Source organism: Papio anubis, chromosome 16 (assembly GCF_008728515.1).
Source record: "Papio anubis isolate 15944 chromosome 16, Panubis1.0, whole genome shotgun sequence".
Taxonomy (NCBI): Eukaryota; Metazoa; Chordata; class Mammalia; order Primates; family Cercopithecidae; genus Papio; species Papio anubis.
The window spans coordinates 63,963,470-63,986,310 of NC_044991.1; the positions used below are offsets into that span (position 1 = coordinate 63,963,470).

A 22,841-nucleotide genomic window follows, 5' to 3' on the forward strand; every position below is an offset into this window, starting at 1 on the left:
AACGCCTGCGTCTGAGGATGCGCATGCGTACACCGCCGTCCTACGCTCCTGCTACCTCCGTTCCTCTTGTCTAACTCCTTTGGGTCCTGTCCGGCTACGTCACCACCTCCCTCCAACACCCCGCCCGGGGAGTCCCTTTCCGGGACCCGCCACACTATCGTGTCCTTTTGCGCCCGACGGCCCCAGAGCCCATCTAAGATGGGGGAAACAGAGGCCCGGAGAGATTCTTGCCAGAGGAATGCAGCGCCTCAAAAGGCATCTGATGGCCTGTCCCCGTTGCTAGGCTCTGGTTCCCACTCCCTTTATCTTCTTAACTCCCAAAATGTGGACCGTGACTCTCCCCAGGGGGGACTGGAGCTGTGAGCTCAGTTTGCCTCAGTCTATCCCACTGCTGCTCTAGGACTTTTTCTCTCTCATTTCCAGGCCACCCCCTCAAACGGCTTGCTTTACTTGCTTGGTGGAGGGGGGGCCTGCCCTCGGGTTTCATTTCACCCGGGAGGAGGTCGCAGTGCCCCCTCGTGGTTGCAGTGTCCACGGTCGGGGCCCGTGGGTGCGGCGGGTCGGGCTGGGCCTAGGGGCACGACGGGGACAGGGCATCAGGTGCCCTTTGAGGCGCTGTATTCCCAGGCGCTCTTCCCTCTGCCTGGGAAGGCTTTCCCTGCTTTTCATGGCGACATCCTCTAATTTTTTTGTATTTTGAGACGGAGTCTCGCTCTGTCGCCCAGGCTGGAGTGCAGTGGCGCGATCTTGGCTCCCTGCAACCTCCACCTCCCGGGTTCGGGTTCAAGCGATTCTCTCGCCTCAGCCTCCCGAGTAGCTGGGATTACAGGCGCCCACCACCATGCCTGGCTAATTTTTGTATTTTTAGTAGAAACGGGGTTTTGCCATGTTGGCCAGGCTGGTCGCAAACTCCTGACCTCACGTGATCCACCCACCTCGGCCTCCCAAAGTGCTGGGATTACAGGCATGAGCCACCGCGCCCGGCCACATCCTCCAATTTTAAGCCTCAGCTAAGGAATGATTGATTTCTCTCCAAGCCTTCTTTCTGGCCTTAGGCTGAAAACCAGCTGTCCTTTCTGTGCTCCCAGGAGCCCAACCTGTGCCTGCTCCACTATCCCATGCTGGCCTAGGAGGCTCCAGAGAGCGGGCTGCTTCCTCAGCACTCAGCATGATGCAACCAAAATGTCCCCTTGGATGTGCACAGTCCTTTCTTTCACAAGGAAACTTCCAAATATTGAATTGTAAGTAGCCCACGAAGTCCAAAAGAGGGGTTGGAGAGAGGCAACTGGAGCTGACTGTGGTCATCCTTCCATAGCAGTTGTGGTCCTTGGAAAAGTTTCCTGGTGGGAGACAAAAATCTGCCTGCCTGAAATTTCCACCCTGTGGTTCCAGCCTGCTGGCTGCAGCAGCCATTCTGAAAGCAGAGATTTGCCCTTGGCTCCCTGAATATCACTTTCTGGGGTTGAGAGGTACCCAGTTCCTTTTATGTTTGCCTGCCTCTTAAACAACTCTCTGTCAATGTCCCAGGAAGAGAACTCAGTGTTCCTTCCCAGCTAGCGCTGGCCATCCTGGGGTACCGTGAGAAAATGATTTCATGGAATCCAGACCCAATACATCTTCTACATCATTTCCCTGCTTTGAGTTGTTGCATGGCTCCCTCCTGTCCACAGCAGGCACACATTTTTTTTTTGTTTTCTCCTATAAGGCACTGTGTCATTAGGCTGGGTGTGGTGGCTGACGCCTCTAATCCCAGCAGTTTGGGAGGCCAAGGCCTGCAGATCACTTGAGATCAGGAGTTAGAGAGCAGCCTGGCCAACATAGCAAAACCCCATCTCTACTAAAAACACAAAAATTAGCTGGGCGTGGTGGTATGCACCGTAATCCCCATTACTTGAGAGGCCGAAGTAGGGGAATCACTTGAACCTGGGAGGCCGGGGTTGCAGTGAGCTGAGATCATGCCACTGTACTCCAGTCTGGGCAACAGAGCAAGACTCCAGCTCAAAAAAAATAAGGAAAAAGAAAAAAGGCACTGTGTGATCTGACCCAGCCTCTTCTTTCAGTTCCCCAGTTCTGCTCTGCTCTCTTTCTACGAGGCTTTCACACATGCTATTCCCTCTCCCTGGAACCACTTCCCCTCAGTCTCCTGCCTACAACACACCACCATGGCCTTCATCTGGTCAACATCTCAATTTTAGGTGTCATTCAGATGTCCTTTCCTCTGTGAAGCCTTTCTTGTTTCCTCTGGGCTGGCTGAGCACCCTGGGCTCCCCCTGCCATTGACATTTGATTTCACATCTTCCAGGCCCACTCATTGTATCCTCAATACCCAGCACATGCCTGGCTGTTATTAGCCCCTCATAAAAGAGATACATGAAAGTATCATGTAGCCAGCTTCTAAGATGGCCCCCAATGATCCCTGCTTCCTGGTGTTCATGCCATTGTGTAGTCCCCTCCCATGCTGAAGAATGCTGGTCTATATAACCAATTAGATACTGCAGACATTATAGTCTGTGACTTTTTTTTTTTTTTTGAGATGGAGTTTTGCTCTTGTTGCCCAGGCTAGAGTACAATGGTGCGATCTTGGTTCATAGCAACCTCTGCCTCCCGGGTTCAAGAGATTATCCTGCCTCAGCCTCCCAAGTAGCTGGGATTATAGGCATGCACCACCACAGCCAGCTAATTTTGTATTTTTAGTAGAGACGGGGTTTCTCCATGTCAGTCAGGCTGGTCTCGAACTCCCGACCTCAGGTGATCCGCCCGCCTCGGCCTCCCAAAGTGCTGGGATTACAGGCGTGAGCCACTGCGCCCGGCCTAGTCTGTGACTTTCAAGGGTTAGCTATAAAAGACATCATGACTTCCTCCCTGCTCTCTCACAGATGACATGCTGTGGGGGAAGCTAGCCGCCATGTTGTGAAGGCACGCAAGCAGTCCTACAGAGGTCCACATGGTGAGGAACTGAGGCCTCCTGCAAACAGCCAGCACTGTCTTGCCAGCCATGAGAAGTAGCTACTTTGCAAATGGATCTTCCATCAGTCCATCAGGCATTCAAATGACTGTAGCCTGACTGACAACTGACTGCAACCTCCTGAGACCTTGAATCAGAACTACCCAGCTCCCAAATTCCTGACCCATAGCATCTGTGGGGTATAAGAAATGTTTCGGAATAATTAATTACATTTCAATAGACAATTGACACACATCTAAAAGTATCTTTTTTTTGCATAAAATTGTTAAAGTCCTTTGTGGTTCAATTCTATTTTTCTTCTTTTTGAAGACTGCATTTGTTTCTCAGTGTTCACATCACACTGTGTGGGAAACGCTGAAGTATCAGCAGGCAGCAGCCAGAACACCTGGCGGCCCCTCCCACGTGACTTCAAAGCAGCCAGCTGACTGTGGCACTCCCTGGGCTCCCCACTTCCCAGGCAGCTGGGAGTGGGGAAAAGTTCGGTTTCAAATCTGCTGGGGCCCCCACCCACCTCATTAGAAAAATCAGAGAGCAGGCCAAGTCCACGGCAACTGTTCATATGACATACTTTATTTCCAATCTACAACCATTAAAAACGCTTTATAAGTTTACACTGTACAGTTATTCTCATGTCTGAAATAAGACACAGGGGCAGGGAGAGCTGGTGGATTGGACTGCAGTTGTCCTAGCACCCGATCCATCCTGGGAAGGAGCCTTTTGAAGACAGAAGTGGAAAGGAGAGAACAGTGGACAAGAGAGGTGGACAGTTGGCCCAAGGATGCCCTTGGTCCCTTCCCTCCCATGGGCCTTGCCCTGGGGGTCCCCCAGGGCCCACGACTGCAGGACCCTCACCAGGAAACCAGGCTGAGTGGGAAGGGGGTTCACAGTATTGGCGGGGGCTGGGGAGGGGCCAGGATGAGGAGGAAGGGCAGCTTCTGGCTCTCTTCCCAGCTGCTGGGGGTTGGAGCTGTTTTTTGGCACTGTCTACAAGGTATCCCTGGGGTTGGGAGGAGGAGGAACTGGGGATTTCGGATTCTTTCCTTGTGGAGTTAAGATTTCTTTCCATTTGAAGAGGGGCTATCTGGCCTATGGTGAGGTTCCCAAGGGATAAACAGTCAGGGTCTTCTGCCTCCTGCCTCCCCAGGACTCCCACACCCTCCCTGGCTGGCACCATCCACACAGCCTTTTGTAAAACCGAGACAAGTGCAGAAGCAGGGAAAGAAACGATGTATGCTTTCTCCAGGCCCTCCAACTTCTCTTCCTCTTCCGAGAGGAGCGACTATAGGGTTGGTTTTTGTTGGCGGTGATTCCCAATCTCAGGAGTCCAGATGAGGCTGGTGTTTTCCACCTGTTCTTGGCCTAGCCAGTCCCAGTCCCTCCCCAGGCTATACTAATGGCTAGCCCAGATCAGCAGTTGGCATATTCTTATGCATGTCAGAATCATCTGGAGGGCTCCTTAAAATCCCAGCTTGTAAGGCCCCACTCCATAAGCTCTAATTCAGTGAGTCTTGGGTGGGGCCAATAATTTGCACTTCTATCAAGTTCCCAGGTGATATCCCTGCTGCTGGAATGCAATACAAGAACCACTGGCTGAGAATGGTGCCCTCAGTCACCTCATTCTCAGCAACCTGGTGCCTCCTGGGCAGCACTAAGGAGCTGGGTCACAGCTGGCAAAGCCCAGCCTTGGGGCATGACATCACCTGGGAAGCTGCTGGAAATGGTCTTGGGGTGAGTCCCCCATGCAGAGAAGTAAACTAAGGCACAGAGATCAGCGGCAGAGCTGAGAGGAGCCAGGATACCAGGGCCCAGGAGAGAATGGATGGGCTGCAAGACCCTACAGCAGGAGGGGTGCTCTAGGGCCCACAGGACCATCCTGGTGCTCATCACAGGATCACAAGACTGGGAGGGTAGGAGAAGTGAAGACACCTGCCCAGACCTGGGCCAGGTTTCCAGATTGCCAGCTGAGGCCCCTCTTCTTGGGAATGGTTTGAGTAGCTTCCAAATAAAGAGTGACAAGGCAGCTGGCCCTGACTGCTTCAGCCCTTCAAAGATGTTTAGAGAAAACTAAAGGTCCCTTCCTCAGGGCATGGTGTCCAGAAAGCTGGTGAAGGGCAAGAAAGGAGGGGAGCAGGGCCATTGGGATAGACAAGCAGCAGAGGAGGCTCCAAGGAGGGTGAGGAAGGAGCGGCAGGGCTGGCGGTGGAGAGAAGCCCTGAGCAGGAGACATGGGCCCAGCATCATGTCCTCACTCCCCTTAGGACCTTGGGTCTGTGGATTTTGCAAACTGCAAATACTGTTGGGTTGGGAGGGGTAAGGGGTAGAGTCGGGGTGAACTGTAGATTCTGCCAGGACAAGCAGCTCTGAGAGTGGTGAGGTCCAGAGGAGAATGGAGAGGATGGTTGGATACTGAATGGACAAAGAGATGGATCGATGACCAGGGACAGGGAGAGAAGAACCTGTCAGCAGCACCTGCTTTACAACCAAGGCCATCTGGGACTGGGCAGGGCAGAGGAGGAAAAAGGAGGGATCCAAGCCCCCCACCCACCACCACACACACGCCCACTGCAAAGTGCTGGGGCTGCTGCTGGCAGGCTGCTTACAGAGAAGACAGCATGGCTCAAGGGTGGGACTCAGGGGTTGCTGGGGAGGGGTGAGCCCAATGAGAAGGCCTGGCAGGGCTGGTGCCTCCTGATGCATTGGAGGAAGAGGCTTTTTTTTTTTTTTTTTTTTTTTGGTGTGAGAAAACACAAAATAAATAAACACAGAACCAGGACACCACCACATTTGAGAGCAAATATCAGAGCTGGGAAACCACAGACGCGACAGGAAGGCTTCCCTGGTAGGAAGCAGGGGGATGGGAAGCGAGTTACTGAGGTTACAGGAAAATCCGCAGGAGGGAGCAGTGCTGGGAAGAACATCCTGGGAGGACTGAGGGCTGAATTCTACAGTGAGCCCCAGACCCAGAAGAAGAAAATCTGGCATGGGCCAGGGCCACTCCATCTGCTGGTAGGAACCAGCCAAGGAGAAAAGGAGGCAGGAGGACAAGAGACTTTGGAGGGAGATGATAAAGAAAGAATGGGTGAGTGGTAGGAAACAGACTGAGCCCAGAGAGAGGAAGGGGCTAAACCAAGATTACAGAAAGTCGAAGCAGTGTCTCATTCACTACTGGGGATGCAAGACCTGTTGGGAGTCAGGAAACCTGGGTTCTGGTCTTGGCTCTGCCTGTGGTTTGCTGTGTGACCTTGGGTGAGCCACTGCCTTCTCTGGACCTGATTCCTTATCTCAAAAAATGAGGGCGCTGGACACAAAAGGACAAATACTGTATGATTCTACTTAAAAGAGATACCTAGAATAGGCTAATCCACAGAGGAAAAAAAAAAAAGTAGAATAGAGGTTACCAGGGGCTGGGGACAGGGGGAATGGGGAGTTATTGTTTAGTGGGTACAGAGTTTCAGTTTGGGGTGATGAAAAAGTTCTGGAGGTGGCGGTTACACGTTGTGAATGTACTTCAAGCCACTTAGAAATCTTTAAAATGGAAAATTTAATGTTATGCATATTTTGCCATAATTTTTTTAAAAAGGAAGGGGTTTAGACCAAATTATGTTATGGCCTCCTTGCTATTCATGAAGACTAGTGAATGGGGTAAGGAGGGTATCGTCCCCCATCCCAGGGCCAGGGCACTGAAAGGCTGGGCTGGGGACACTGAGTGTGGTCAGACCACTCTCCATTTGTGTAGAACCTTACACTTTTCCAAGGGGACTCGCAGGCACAGTGTTGCAGTTGGTCCTCACCACAGTTACATGGGGTGGGACGTTATCCTCACTTTATAGACGGGGAAACTGAGGTATAGACTAGCCACATGATCTTGCCAAGGTCATTCACGTCGGTGGATTTTTTACTTTTTAAATAGTCACCTGGAAAACATCGTTGCATCTTAGGTTCACCCGTTGACTCACCAACTGGCTCAGTGGCCCTAGATGAAAGGATACATGCTATAAATTAGTAGAAGAGTTCATCTCCTGGGGCAAACATGCTTGCTTCCCATAATTGGATGATGAAAATTATAAATCCTGATGTGTTTCTCTTTTTACCATGGCTGCCAGGAAACTCAAGAGTAAAATTTAATTGCATGATTATGGGAATTACACCAGTTAGATTTAGATAATAATTTGTCTTTTTTTTTACTTCCTATTTTTATTTTATTGAACCCCTCTGACTAACATTGTAAATAGCCTCCGATCCTTTTTGAAAATCCTTTTTGAGTAATAAAATCAGTTTGGTTGGGGACTCGATCCCTTAAGTCCCTGCTCAGGGCTTAGTGCTCTTTTTAAGATACGGCATCATGTTTCTTGGTTAAAAGAAAGATAAGGCTGGACGTGGTGGCTCATGCCTGTAATCCCAGTACTTTGGGAGGCCAAGGTGAGTGGATCACCTGAGGTCAGGAGTTCAAGACCAGCCTGGCCAACATGGTGAAACCCTGTCTCTACTAAAAGTACAAAAATTAGTCAGGCATGGTGGCACGCACCTGTAATACCAGTTACTTGGGAGGCTGAGGCAGGAGAATTGCTTGAACCAGGGAGGTGGAGGCTGCAGTGAGCCGAGATGGTGCCACTGTACTCCAGCCTGAGCGACAGAGCAAGACTCTGTCTCAAAAAAAAAAAGAAAAAGGAAGATGGCCTGGCACGGTGGCTGATGCCTGGAACCCCAGCACTTTGGGAGGCTAAGAAGGGCAGATCACTTGAGCCCAGGAGTTTGAAACCAGCCTGGGCAACATAGGGAGACCCCCTGTCTCTAAAATAATAATAATAGTAATAATAAATAATAAATAAATAAATAAAATAAAAACTAAATTTAAAAAAACTTAAAAAAGAAAGATAGCCTAATGATCAGGGCCAAGAACACCAATGGTGTGGCCAATAGTGCCCAGGATCCCCCTGGGAGGGCGGTTTTTGTTTTGTTTTGTTTTTTGAGACAAGACTCGTTCTGTTGCCCAGGCTAGAATGCATTGGCACAATCTCGGCTCACTGTAACCTCTGCTCCCCCCGGGGTTCGAGTGATTCTCCTGCCTCAGTCTCCTGAATAGCTGGGATTACAGGCATGTGCTACCACACTTGGCTAATTTTTGTAGTTTTAGTAGAGACTGGGTTTCACCAGGTTGGCCAGGCTGGTCTCAAACTCCTGAGCTCAAGTGATCACCCGCCTCGGCCTCCGAAAGTGCTGGGATTACAGGTGTGACCGCTGCGCCCACCCCCCAACCCCAGGAGAGTTTGTTAAGCATGCAGATTCAAGGTGGGGTCCAGGAATCTGCATTCTGAACATGCCCTCAGAGAATTCTGCTGAATGGGGACCTCAGATCACCCTCTGGCATACACAGGCTCAGTGATCTGGAATGGACTTGTTTTATGCCTGGGTTGGCCAGCAGCATATTCTGGGTATTCTGGACCCACAAAAAGCGCCCAGTAGGGCAGTGGATTTGCACAGCAAACAGGACAGAGTTGACTCAAGTTCTCATCTAAACTCAGTGTGACTTCTTGTGCTCTGGGATGAGAACTGTGCCTCAGTTTCCTCATCTGCAAAATGGGTGCACTAACCCATGTCCTACCAAGGCTGCCTCCACGAGTTGTCCCTGAGAGGTCTGAAGGAGATGTGGGGTGGGAAACGATTTCTTTTTTGAGACAGGGTCTCACTCTGTCGTCTAGGCTAGAGTGCAGTGGCACGATCTCTGCTCCCACAACCTCTGTCTCCTGGACTCAAGCGATTCTCCCACCTCAGCCTCCCAAGTAACTGGGATTACAGGTGTGCACCACCACACTCAGCTCATTTTTTGTATTTTTAGTAGAGACAGGGTTTCAACACGTTGGCCAGGCTGGCCTTGAACTCCTGACCTCAAGTGATCCGCCTACTTCAGTCTCCCAAAGAGCTGGGATTACAGGAGTGAGCCACCGTGCCCAGCCAGGGGACACGTTTTCTAAATAGTAAAGTGCTTTAGGTGGGATGTGTAGGGGATGATGATGACAATTATTATTACTATTATTAAGGAAGAAGTAGTGGGAGCTTGGGGGGTCTGGTGAGGCTAGAAGCAGGGGACATTCTAGATAGGAGGGGAGAGGGAGAAAGAGCCTGGACGCTGGGTGGGCCACAGGAGAAGAGGCTGGGTGATGAAACCATAAAAGTGCATGTGGGTGGACGTGATGGAACCATGTCAGCACAGGGTGTAAGAGGGTCAGGTCTTTGAGCCTTTGGCCTTGTCACATCGGAAGCCAACTTGTAGAACAGTGGCCCTGGGGATGCCTACAGGTGGGCTCCATCTTGAGTTCATAGAAAGCAAGACCTCTTAAGGTCAGCCTTTGGTGGGAAATAAACTGGGGGAAAGGGCTGGCACAGGGTCAGGGAATTGGATTCTGATGTCTCGTGCATGCAGGTATAAGAGCCACTGATGCACCGAAATGACTTGATTTGCATTCCAATGAAGTCATCATTCCGAAAGGGGCTGATTTGGCTCTGGAAAGAGGTCAGACATATGAAACATGAGGTTTCCCAGTTTAGGGCCAATCATGCCAACTGGTGCCCCATTTCCCCCAACCAACTGGTGCCAACCCCATGGACCCAAGCCAAGTGGTCTATGGGGGATTGGGACCCGAGGGTTCCTTGGGACTTTGGTTGAAGAGAGAGTGGAGATGGGGAAAGGAGAAAGAAGGATAAAGGAGGAGAAGGAAGGGGCTAGCAGTGAAAGGCAGAGAGGCAGGAGGAGGGGGAGGAAGGGTGCGAGAAGGGTAGCATTCCTTCTTGGGACCCCGATTCTCCAGGGAATCCCCACTGCTGGTCAGGCAGTTTTCTGCTTTGGGAATGTTACCAAGACTTAAAAGGCATTTGAAGAAAGAAACAAACTTAGAAATTACATTCCAAAAGAGTAGAGAGTTTTTACAAACCAATCCCCCCACCCCAAAAAAGAAAACACAACCAGTTACCAAGTAAAATGCTAAAAACCGAACCAAACCAATATTTACATGTAACGTTTTCAACCCCATCCAGCCCCACGTCCGGAGGCTTCTGCAGGAACAGTGATGAGTGGCCTTGCACAGTGGCATGCAGGAAGTAGAAACGGGGGCTTTACGGAAAACCAAGGTCTGGCTGAGACAACGAAGATGGCAAGGACAATCTTGGATAGTATGATGGTAAGGCTGAGTGGTCCGTAGGTCTTGGGGCTCATGTCCCACGGGGATTTCTCCCCGAGGCTGGGTACGCAGCCTCCCTGGCTCTCTGTCGCTCTGGGAGGTGGCAGAAGGCCTCTGGTGACATGTGGCCTGATGTGAATCCCCTCACCTGGAGATAACCTTGGCGGGCCCCCCTGACCTCATGGGTGAGAGCAGCAGCATCCCAGAGTGGAACTGGCCCACAGCTCCACTGGCTGCCTGCTCTGCCCACACAAGTCACTGGGGCATGGAGGAAGTGGCTGGCAGGACTGGCATGACCCTGGTGTTCAGCCTGCAGGGAAGGGAGATGCAGGACTTGGGGTAACTGGTCCAGGTGATCCCGAATGGATGGGTCTGGGAACTGGCAGGTGGAGGTGGGAGTGCATGGGCGCCTCCAGAATCCTGGGGGCAAATCAGCAAAGCTACTGGCTTTTGGTCTTCCTGATGGGCAATTCTCCAGACAAGCTGATCCATCCTGGTGTTTCCACTCTGGGTCCCCAGTCAGTTACAGGAAGGCTGCATGTCTATGTGTGTCGGGGGAGCATGTGTGCAACCAAAAGGGGTTCACCGGCACCAAGGGGAGGCCATGGGAGGCACTCCCCCACATGCTGCAATGAGCCACGTTGAAATCCAACCAATAGCTCAGGCAGCTCACGAAGGACGTGAGAAAGGGCAGGCAGCAGAGCTGGGGCAGGGAGAAGAGCCGTGAAAGGCCATAAGGCTAAGGAGAGAGGCTGGTGAAAAGGCTGGCAGGCTGGTGAGAACCGAGGCAGGCTGGGAGACACTCAGGTTTATGTGCAAAGCTGCGATAAACAACATTATCAAAGTTCAGTCCTGTTTTCCTGCGAGTTCTCATTTGGGAAACTTGGAAGGATCTCCACGCTCTTGATAGAGCCTTAGTAATCCACATTCAACTCATGAAGAAAGGTGTCAGAGGGAGGGAGGGAAATGAGACAGACAAGGAGAATGTCTGGGGAGTGGTGATGGCTGTTCAGCCCTCCACCTTGTCAGTGAGTATTTACAGACTGACAGCTGGGGTTGGCCAAGTACCAGGCATTGAGTAATAAGTAGTGTTCTGAGGCCACATGGCCAGCAGTGTTGGGGTACAGGGCTCCAGCTCTGTTGAGGGGCCCTCCAAAACTGACCAGGAGACCAGGTCTCCAAACCTGGCTGCCAAGCTGCCTTGTCCACCCGGGGGACCCCGTGGCTATCCATGCCATTAGAAGCCCCATGTTGTCCCAGTGGCAAGAATGCATGTTTCAACCTCCAATAAATTACCTTAAGGACTTTGGGGTAAATTAAATTATTAAAATAAAGTAAATCACCTTAAATATTTATAGTATGAAAAATTCAAATAAACTATCTAGGCAAGATATGTGTTTCCAGGCCCCAGTCTATTGCTGTGTCCTGGGCTCTGGCCTCTCGGTGTTCTCCTGGGCCTGACCTGGCCAACCAAGAGTCTCTTACTGGGAATATCTTTGCCCCCCTACCAGCTGCAGGATGTAAACACAGTGGAGATGTAGTGCCTCCCCCTTCTTAGGGTGCCAGGGAGAGGCCTCTGAGATCGAGATCAAGGCAGTGTATTCAGGCATTTATCTATGCACCAGGTCTTGAGACTGACTCTACCTATTTCTATCCTCAAAGGGTCTGCTGGGAACACTGGGGTCCCAAGTCACTTTGGCAAGGAAGGCAATTGCAATCACTCCCCAACCCTGAGCCCTGCAGATTTCCACTTTGCCTCCCAGCTCTTGCTGCATCCAGGCTATGGGCAGGGAGATCCAGGGCTCCAGGACTCCAAGCAGATACTTGGCCCTGGCTACTGCCCTATCATGCCCCCTAGTGTCCCAGCAATCTAGAGCAGTGGGCCTGGGAGGAGGAGGTGGTGGAGAGAAGGAGGTGATGGTGATGATGCCCAGCAGTGCTCCACCAGGAACCCAACATGGAGCCCTAGAGCAAAGCCTGTTCTTCTCAGCAGTGTCTCCTCCTGAATGAAGGGGTGGATGGTCAGCAGGAAACATCTCTCTGACTCCTTTTCCCCAAAGGCATGGCCAGACATGTATCCTTCTTGGGCTCTTCCAAGAGGGAGGCATGGGCAGAACCAGGCAAGGCTCTCTCTTAGAACCCAGGGATCGGCTCTTGACGGATCTCTCAGTGGATGCTTGGGAAGCCCAGTTTTGGTCTCTCTCCCACTCACTGCCTTCCCCTGGGAAGTCGGAGCTAACCACCCAGGGGCCAGCAGGAGACCCGGCTTTACCTTGATGTGAAAGCTGCATTCTGGCAGTGGCATCGCTGCTGTCCCTCCAGGGCCAGGCAATGCTGAGGACACAGCCCCTCGCCTCACCTCGTCTCGTCTCCGCTGGTTCCCTTCTGCTATCCAGGGGCTTGGCTGGTTGAGGCGGGGAATTTGGCTGCTCGGTCACTCGCTGGGGGGGAGTGCCCTCTCCTCCCCACCCCAGCTGGACTCTGAAGGGTGCAGCCTGCACTTGGAAGGAGAGTGGCGGATGGCAGAGCGGGACGAACGGGCGAAGCAGGAGGTGAGAGACTGGGTGCTACAGTCACAAACAGCATCCTAGAAGAGGGAGGCAGGAAGTCAAGAGGAGCCAGGAGATATGGGCCACCGTGCGCTGGGTGATGAGCCAGGCAAGGAACTGAGACTCAGCCATAAACCAGTTCCCAAGGGCTGAAGCTCCTCACTGGACCAATTTTTTCTTTCTATTGTTCTTCTCCCATTAGAGCAGTAATGGATATTCATTGGAATATATTCTAGGCTATACAGAGAGGACAGTGGACACTGTCCATGGTCCTGTACACCAAAGAGATTCTCAACATACGTTTACCAAAATGACAACTTATTTTGCAACTGTAAAACATGAACACTTTTCTGTCACTAGGTATGTCTAGATTTCCTTCCTTTTTATCACTTTTTTTCCGTTTGAGACAGGGTCTCACTATGTTGCTCAGGCTGGTCTTGAACTCCTGGGCTCAAACGATCCTCCTGCCTCAGCCTCCCAAACTGCTGGAATTAGCACCTTTGGGTGCTCATGCCTCCCAAAGGCATGAGCCACCATGCCTGTCCGATCTCCTTCTTTTTTAGTGTCTCTATACCATTTCACCAGATAGAAATAACTGATTTATGTACCCAATTCACTTTTTAAATTTTTTTATTTTTTGGACAGAATCTTGCTCTGTTGCCCAGGCTGGAATGCAGTGGCACAATCTTGACTCACTACAACCTCCACCTCCCGGGTTCAAGTGATTCTTGCACCTCAGCCTCCCAAGTAGCTAAGATTACAAGTGTGTGCCACCACGTCTAGCTAATTTTTGTATTTTTAGTAGAGATGGGACTTCAGCATGTTGGTCAGGCTGGTCTCAAACCCCTAACCTCTAGTGATCTGCCCCCTCAGCCTCCCAAAGTGGTGGGATTGCAGGCGTGAGCCACTGTGCCTGGCCCAAATTCACTTTTGATGTACATTTGGGTAGTTTCTAATTTTTTACTATTACCAATAAACAGAAATAATGATCAAAAGTGCTGCTGCTGGGCGTGGTGGCTCACGCCTGTAATCCCAGCACTTTGGGAGGCTGAGGCGGGTAGATCACGAGATCAGGAGATCGAGACCATCCTGGCCAACACGGTGAAACCCCATCTCTACTAAAAATTAGCTGGGCGTGGTGGCGTGAACCTATAGTCCCAGCTACTCAGGAGGCTGAGGCAGGAGAATCGCTTGAACCCAGGAGGGGTGGAGACTGCAGTGAGCTGAGATTGCACCACTGTACTCCAGCCTGGGTGAAACAGAGAGACTCCATCTCAAAAAAAAAACCAAAAAAACAACAAAAAAAAGTGCTGCTGGGCAGCTGGTTATGGTGGCTCACACCTGTAATGCCAGCACTTTGGGAGGCTAAGGCAGGAGGATCAACTGAGGTCAAGAGTTTGAGACCAGGCTGGCAAACATTGTGAAACCCCATCTCAACTCAAAATACAAAAATTAGCTGGGCATGGTGGCACGCACCTATAGTCCCAGCTACTCAAAGACTGAGGCAGGAGAATTGCTTGAACCCAGGAGGTGGAGGTTGCAGTGAGCTGAGATCCACATCACTGCATTCCAGCCTGGGGCACAGAGTGGGACTCCATCTCAAAAAAAAAAAAAAAAAAGTGCTGCTGGGCTAGGCCATGTGGGAGGCTGAGACAGGAGGATCCTTTGAGCCCAGGAGGTCAAGGCAGCAGTGAGCTATGATTGTGCCACTGGACTCTGGCTTGGGCAACAGAGTGACACCCCATCTTTTCAAAAAATAAAAAGGCCGGGGCGTGGTGGCTCACGCCTGTAATCCCAGCATTTTGGGAGGCCAAGGCAGGCAGATCACGAGGTCAGGAGATTGAGACCAGCCTGGCTAACACAGTGAAACCCCGTCTCTACTAAAAATACAAAAAATTAGCCGGACGTGGTGGTGGGCGCCTGTAGTCCCAGCTACTCGGGAGGCTGAGGCAGGAGAATGGCGTGAACCCAGGAGGCAGAGCTTGCAGTGAGCCGAGATCATGCCACTGCACTCCAGCCTGGGCAACAGAGTGAGACTCTATCTCAAAAATAAATAAATAAATACAAAATAAATCACATAAAAGTGCTGCGATAGAGCCAAGCTGCTTGGTTAAAATCCCAGCTTTGCCAATTACTAGCTGTGTGACCTTGGCAGAGTTACTTAACCTCTCTTGAGCTTTGATTTCCTCCCCTCTCTCTCTTTTTATTTTTCTATTTATTTATTTATTTATTTTTGAGATGGAGTTTCGTTCTTGTTGCCCAGGCTGGAGTGCAATGGCACAATCTCAGCTCATCGCAACCTCCGCCTCCCGGGTTTAAGTGATTCTCCTGCCTCAGCCTCCCAAGTAGCTGGGATTACAGGCATGCGCCACCATGCCCGGCTAATTTTGTATTTTTAGTAGAAATGGGGTTTCTCGGTGTTGGTCAGGCTGGTCTCAAACTCCCAACCTCAGGTGATCTGCCTGCCTTGGCCTCCTAAAGCCTTGGGATTACAGGCGTGAGCCCAGCCTCTTTTTATTTTTCTTTATCCATGTCTGTGAATATTTCCACAGGCTACATTCCTAAAAGAACTACTGGGTCAATGGGTAGCACGCACATTTTACATACTGGACAATATTTGGATCAACTTTAAAATCAACATTCAAAATCCAGCCAGCTTTGTGCTGTTGTTTCTTGATGTGGTACTGGTTATATGGAAGTGATGGTTACTTTTATATATCAACATGACTGGGTGCTGAGATATTAGGTAAAACATTGTTCTGGGTGTTTCTGTGAGTGTTTTGAGATGAGATTAACATCGAAATTCTCAGTCAGGCGCAGTGGCTCACCTCTGTAATCCCACCACTTTGGGAGGCTGAGGTGGGCGGATCACTTGAGATCAGGAGTTTAAGACCAGCCTGGCCAACATGGTAAAACCCTATCTCTACTAAAAATAAAAAATTAGCCAGGCATGGTGGTGTGTGCCTGTAATCCCAGCTACTTGGGAGCCTGAGGTACGAGAATCGCTTGAGCCTGGGAGGCAGAGGTTGCAGTGAGCCAAGATCACGCCACTGCATTCCAACCTGGATGACAGAGTGAGGTTCCGTCTCAAAAAAAAGTAAATTCTCCTTAACATGAACCCCATCCAGTCAGTTAAAGGCTTGAACGGAACAAGAGGGCTTACTCTCCCTCAAGTAAGAGAATTCTTCCTGCCCGACAGCCTTCAGACTGAGACACTTGCTTTTTTCCTGCCTTCAGACTTTATTATTTATTTATTTGAGACAGAGTCTCACTCTCTTGCTTAGGCTGGAGTGCAGTGGTGCGATATTGGCTCACTGCCTCCTGGATTCAAGCAATTCTCATGCCTCAATCTCCCAAGTGGCTGGGACTATAAGCACGCACCACCATGCCCAGCTAATTTTTGTATTTTTTTAGTAGAGACAGGGTTTTGCTATGTTGGCAAGGCTGGTATCAAACTCCTGGCCTCAAGCAATCCACCTCTTTCGGCCTTCCAAAGTGCTGGGATTATAGGTGTGAGCCACTGCGAGGCCCTGCCTTCAGACTTGAAGTGAAACATCTGCTCTTTCTAGGTCACTGGGCTGTTGGCCTTTGGAGTGAAACTAAACGACCAGCTTTCTTGGTTCCAGGTCTTTGGACTAAACCATTGGCTCTCTTGGGTCTCCACTTGCTGATTCACCCTGAAATCTTGGGACTTGCCAGACTCCAGAATCACATGAGCCATTTCATTATAATCAATCAATCTCTCTCTTTCTCTCTCTCCTTGCCCTCTACTCTCTCTCTATCCTCTTGGTTCTGTTTCTCTAGAGAACCCAGACTATTGTAGTGGCTGTGTTCAGTTTATGAGAATTCAGTGAGCTATACTCTTACAGTATGCTAAGTATAAATATTAAACTTAATAGTTTTGGGAGTTTTCTTTTGGAGATGGAGTTTTGCCCTGTTGCCCAGGTTGGGGTACAGTGGTGCGATCTTGGCTCACTGCAACTTCTGCCTCCTAGGTTCAAGAGATTCTCGTGCCTCAGCCTCCCAAGTAGCTGGGATTACAGGCGCCTGCCACCATGCTTGGCTATTTTTTTTATTTTTAGTAGAGATGGGGTTTCACCAAGGTGGCCAGGCTGGTCTCAAACTCCTGACCTCAGGTGGTCCACCCGCCTCAGCCTCCCAAAGTGATGGGATCACAGGCGTGAGCTACTGCGCCAGGCCAAACTTAACAGTTTTTCAAAAGTTACAAAAATAGGCCAGGCACAGTGGCTCATGCTTGTAATCCCATCACTTTGGGAGGCTGAGGCGGGTGGATCACCTGAGGTCAGGAGTTTGAGACCAGCCTGGCCAACATGGTGAAACCCCATCTCTACAAAAACCACAAAACTTAGCCGGGCGCGGTGGCTCAGGCTTTCAGTTCCAGCTACTTGGGAGGCTGAAGCAGGATAATCGCTTGAACCCAGGAGGTGGAGGTTGCTCGTACCACTGCACTCTAGCCTGGGTAACAGAATGTGTGAGACTCTGTCTCAAAAAAAAAAAAAAAAAAAAAAAAATTACAAAAAAATAAATAAATATATTTTTTCTTTTTGGAGACAGGGTCTCTTGCTCTGTTGCCCTGGCTGGAGTGCAGCGGCACAATCATGGCTTACTGCAGCCTCAACCTCAGGGCTTTAGGGATCTTCCCTCCTCAGTCTCCCAAGCAGCTGGGACCACAGGCACGCAGCACCACCATGCCTGGCTTTTTTTTTTTTTTTTTTTCAGATGGAGTTTCGCTCTGCTGCCCAGGCTGGAGTATAATGGCATGGCCTTGGCTCACCGCAACCTCCACCTCCCGGGTTCAAGCAATTATCCTGCCTCAGCCTCCCAAGTAGCTGGGATTACAGGCGCTCATCACCACATTCGGATAATTTTTGTATTTTAAGTAGACACGGGGTTTCACCATGTTGGCCAGGCTGGTCTCAAACTCCTGACCTCAAGTCATCCACCGGCCTTGGCCTCCCAAAGTTCTGGGATTACAGGTGTGAGCCACCATGCCTGGCCTTTTTTTAAAAAAAAAAAAAAAAAAAAGATGGGAGTCTTGCTCTGTCACCCAGGCTGGAGTGCCGTGGCGCATTCTCAGCTCATTGCAACCTCCGCCTCCCAGCTTCAAGCAATTCTCCTGCCTCAGCCTCCCGAGTAGCTGGGACTATAGGTATATGCTGCCACGCCCGGCTAATTTTTTGTATTTTTTAGTAGAGCTGGGGTTTCACTTTGCTGCCCAGGCTGGTCTCGAACTCCTGAGCTCAACCAATCCACCTGCCTTGGCCTCCTGAAGTGGTAGGATTACAGGCGTAAGCCACCGTGCCTGGCCGCTTTTTTTTTTTTTTTAATGTAGAGATGAGATCTCACCATGTTGCTCAGACTGGTCTTGAACTCCTAGCTCAAGTGATCTGCCCACCTCAGTCTCCCAAAGTGCTGGGATTAGAGACATGAGCCATTGTGCCTGGCCAAAAAAGGAATAAATATTTAAGAGATGTTTTAAAATGTCAGCCAGCTGACTGAGAGTATACAAAAGTAACGCACTCGCCACACACTGCTGGAGGCTGTAGAAATGGCACACTTTTGAAAAACAATTTGGCAGTATTTAACAAATAACTTTAAAACATTTATATTCTTTTTTTGTGGAGACCGAGTCTCACCTGTCACCCAGGCTGGAGCACAGTGGTGCCATCTCGGCTCACTGCAGCCTCTGCCTCCTGGGTTCAAGCGATTCTCCTGCCTCAGCCTCCTGAGTAGCTGGGACTACAGGCGACCGCCACCACACCCATCTAATTTTTGTAGAGAGAGGGTTTCACCGTATTGGCCAGGCTGATCTCGAACTCCTGACCTTGGAGCTGCCCAACTCCGCCTCCCAAAGTGCTGGGATTACAGGCATGAGCCACTGCGCCTGGCCACATTTATAGTCTTTCATCCTTTAATCTCATTTCTGCAACTTACACCTAAGGAAATAGTCTGAAATGTAAAAAAATGATTTTGTACCAAGATGTTCACCACAGCATTATTATTATTATTATTATTATTATTATTTTTGACATGTAGTCTCGCTCTATTGCCCAGGCTGGAGTGCAGTGGCGCGATCTCAGCTCACTGCAACCTCTGCCTCCCGGGTTCACGCCATTCTCCTGCCTCAGCCTCCCGAGTAGCTGGGACTACAGGCACCCGCCACCTTGCCCGGCTAATTTTTTTTTTTTGTATTTTTAGTAGAGTCGGGGTTTCACCATGTTAGGCAGGATGGTCTCAATCTCCTGACCTCATGATCCGCCTGCCTCAGCCTTCCAAAATGCTGGGATTACAGGCGTGAGCCACTGCCCTCGGCCTACAACGCAGCATTATTTACAACAGGGAAAAACTAGAAACCACTTAAATGTACAATAATAGAAAAGTAGAATGTTTAAGTCCATCACAGCCCATTCCACACATAGCCCTTATGTCTCTGTGCCCCCACTGAGTCCACAGCAGACCACATGGTACCACTCCCAGCCACAGCTGACTGGACCAACGGGTACACTTGCCTCTAGCTACACCAATCAGAGTTTCCTTCTTTCAGAAATGTGGAATTGGGAGAGGGATTTGTGTCAGTGTCTCCTAGGGGCTTGAACTGGAAAATGTTATAAAGCCAGAGCTGGGACAGCCCACCCTGTCCTTGTGCAAATGCAACAGAGAGAGAAAGACAGAAAAAGGGGGAATATGATATCAGAGAGGGTGAAGCTTAAGAGAGAGGAGAGGAAGACAGGAAGAAGCTGCTGAGGTCATTAGGATCCTACTCTTGGGTTTTATAAAATATGCTATCCTTCAAATACATTTCCTTCCCTTTCTGCAAAGTTAACTTATGCACATTCTAACATTCAAATAATGCTCACTAACATTTAAGTAAGGTTTACTAACTAACTTATAAGAAATTGATAGCAGCAGTGGGGTATGCAGCAAAAGGTTCTCAGAGGAAATATGAGCACTTAGGTGTGAATTCTTGATGGGGGTGGGGGTATGTCCGCTAATGTTTAACAATTAGTTTTCCAGGAGTGACAGGAGGAGCCCTGATTCGTAGTGTTTACTAATTTTTATGCTGTAAATCCTCCCACTGCGGCCAATCTCAAGGTCCCAAGGTCATGTTAAACACAGAGATGCGGTTGGGCGCGGTGGCTCACGCCTGTAATCCCTGCACTTTGGGAGGCCAAGGTGGGCGGATCACCTGAGGTCGGGAGTTCAAGACCAGCCTGACCAACATGGAAAAACCCCATCTCTACTAAAAATACAAAATTAGCCAGGCGTGGTGGCACATGCCTGTAATCACAGCTACCTGGGCGACTGAAGCAGGAGAATCACTTGAACCCAGGAGGCAGAGGTTGCGGTGAGCCGAGATCACACCATTGCACTCCAGCCTGGGAAACAAGAGCAAAACTCCATCTCAAAAAACAAAAAACAAAAAACAAGGAACCACAGTGATGCTGACAATTGGCTCCCACAAGCCAAACAAGCTGGCTCCAACACACCACCGGGTTGCGGGAGAGCAGTAACGCCCCCTCCCTGGAGGGGATGCTGGCAGTCTCCGATGGGTGGTGCAAAAGCTGCTAGTTAAGCCATGCTCACTAGTCTCTTGGAATTCAGACCATGTGACCATCAAGTGTGTGTTGTTCCAGGTCTGGGACCTTCCAACTCTATCCTCAGACCAGCATAAGAACTTCCTGGGACACATGGCCATATCCCTGAATTTTTATTTTATTTATATATATATAAAGATATATAAATAGATATAAACATATAGATATATTTATATTATTTATATCTATTTATAAATAAATACGTAAAAGTATATATTTATATTTATATTATACGTATTTATATATTATATGTATTTTATATATTATATATTTATATATTATATATTTATAAAAATATATTTATATTATATATTTATATATTTTTATATCTATATATGTATATCTAAACATCTATATACATATATAGATATAAAAATATATAAAAAAATATATCTATTTTTTGAGACGGAGTCTTACTCTGTCACCCAGGCTGGAGTGCAGTGGCACAATCTCAGCTCACTGCCGCCTCCGCCTACTGTGTTTAAGTAATTCTCCTGCCTCAACCTCCAGAGTAGCTGGGATGACAGATGCACGCCACCACGCCCGGCCAATTTTTGTATTTTTAGTAGAGATGGGGTTTTCACCATGTTGGCCAGACTGGTCTCAAATGCCTGATCTCAGGTGATCCGCCCGCCTCAGCCCATACTTCTGAACTTAAAAACCCAAAGAGCTTGGACCTTATATACTAACTCCACCTACCAAGAAAAAGGACAGATCCCACCCACCTACCTCACTGGGAAGGACCACGGCTCCATCTCCGTCCCGGAGGACACCATCCTTCCCCACCTGGGGGAGCATGGTGAGTCTGGCCTCCTCGCTGCTGACCGACTTGGCTGCCTTCTTGTTCAGGATCCTGGCCACACCCTCCGGCTGATGGTAGCTGGCTGGGGAGAGGGGTTCTGGCTTCTTGGTGCCCTCCTCTCCTGCTGCCGAGGTGGGGCTTGGTGCCCGGCCACACACATTACGGAAGAACTCCTGCACAATGCCATACTTGGGAGGCTCGGGCTTGGCCCGCGTCTCAGACATGCCCAGTTTCCAGACAGACTCCGTGCTCCCTGAGTGCTCCACCACACTGAAGAGGCTGGAGAGTCCATCATTGATGTTTCTCAATACAGGGCTGTCCCGCGTGGTGGTGGAGCGGGCCCAGGCTGAGCCGTTCTGCTTGCCCTGGTGCAGGTTCCACAGGCTGCGGTCCTTGCTGCTATCCAGCTTGGACACAGACCGCCTCTGGAGCTTTGGCGAGCCATACTTGGGGGAGCAGCAGGGCCGCTCGATGCGTGAATGGACCTTGTCCAGGGAGGAGGAGATCTGCTTGCTGCGCACAGACACGAGTGAAGAGCTTCGGGGTGACCAGGCCTTGCCGTGGAGGCTGCTGCGGGGTGGGTCGGTCTGCAGGCCCACGCTGACCGTGCGGATGGTCTGTGTGCCCACACTGGCCAGGCCCACCGTCTGGCTGGACGTGCTCTTCACTTTCCTCTCCAGCGAGCCGGAGCGCATGGCCTGGCGCACGCAGTTGGTGATCTCCTTCATGTCATCACTCATGTTGCCTGACATCTCGAAGTCATGCAGGGCCGCTGGGAAGCTAGGCCCGGCTGCTGAGGGGCTGCTGGCTGAGCCTCCGTCCAGGCGCTGCCGTGAGAAGTTGCAGAGCCACCGACCATAGGAGCTCTCAGCCAGCCCATCAGCCTCGGCCGACTCTTTGGGCTTGGCTGTGGTGAAGAGGAAGCCGGGCTCGATAATGATCTTGCCCTCTTTGTCATGAACCACAGGGACTCCCAGGCGCCGGGCCACCGGGGGGCTATAGTAGACTCGGATGCCCGTCTTGTCGGGAGCTGTGTAGCTGCGCTGCATCTGCCTCCCTGGGGGGTCCTGGCAGGCCAGGGCACCCACGTGGTTGCAGTCCCTCGATGAGAGCCCAGGCTTCTCCTTGGTGTCTTTCTCTGGATCCCCAGGCTCAGAACTCACAAAGCCAAAGGCAGGGTTGTTAGGCAGCTTCTTGCCTCGGGCGTCTCCGCCAGCAAGGTAAGGGGAACAGTCGAGCAAACTTTCAAACTCAGACATGGAGGAAACAGATTTGGTTCTGCAAAGGGCAAGAGGAAACGTGGTTATTAGTGGAAGTAACACTGAGGACACACTCTGGTCTACCACCCTGGTCTGTGTGCTGCGCGAGGGCAGAGACCAGGACTGTCTTGTTCACCTCTGGTAGAAGATGTTGTTGGTGCCCAGCCCCACATTCTGTCTGCATTTTCTTTCTTTCTTTTCTTTCTTTTTTTTTTTTTTTCCCAAACAGGTCTTGAAATGTCACCCAGGCTGGAATGCAGTGGTGATATCACAGCTCACTGCAGCCTTAAACTCCTGGGCCCGAGTGATCCTCCCATTTCAGCCTCCGGAGCAGCTGGGACTACAGGGGCACACCACCATATCTGGCTAATTTTGTGTGTGTGTGTGTTGTTTTTTTTTTTTTTTTTTGAGACAGAGTCTCGTTCTGTCACCCAGGCTGGAGTGCAATGGCATGATCTCTGCTCACTACAACTTC

The 22,841-nt window shown here is 50.3% G+C and overlaps 1 protein-coding gene and 1 long non-coding RNA gene across 5 annotated transcripts in view; one reads left to right on the forward strand and one right to left on the reverse strand.

Annotated features, from left to right (window-relative positions):
* The first annotated feature begins 897 nt into the window (after nucleotides 1–897).
* Nucleotides 898–3,193, forward strand: LOC116270804. Its single transcript, XR_004179062.1, has 2 exons — nucleotides 898–1,241; nucleotides 2,877–3,193. It is a non-coding gene; the product is annotated as an uncharacterized LOC116270804 (long non-coding RNA).
* A 323-nt stretch (nucleotides 3,194–3,516) lies between these two features.
* The window catches only part of SOGA1 (suppressor of glucose, autophagy associated 1), an 89,123-nt gene continuing 69,798 nt past the window's right edge, over nucleotides 3,517–22,841 (reverse strand). Inside the window, exons 14-16 of one of the 4 annotated variants that reach the window (XR_001891901.3) lie at nucleotides 21,035–22,385; nucleotides 12,500–12,727; nucleotides 3,517–6,938 (exon numbers count right to left, since the gene is read on the reverse strand). Coding sequence is in view for 2 of the 4 variants with exons in the window: in XM_003904782.5 (XP_003904831.4) it covers nucleotides 12,575–12,727; nucleotides 21,035–22,385 (1,504 nt within the window). In the remaining 2 variants the exon portion in view is untranslated. Of the gene's footprint in view, nucleotides 12,728–21,034; nucleotides 22,386–22,841 lie in introns of all 4 variants that reach the window. The other 3 variants (XR_001891900.3, XM_021921079.2, XM_003904782.5) reach the window with 3 other exon arrangements.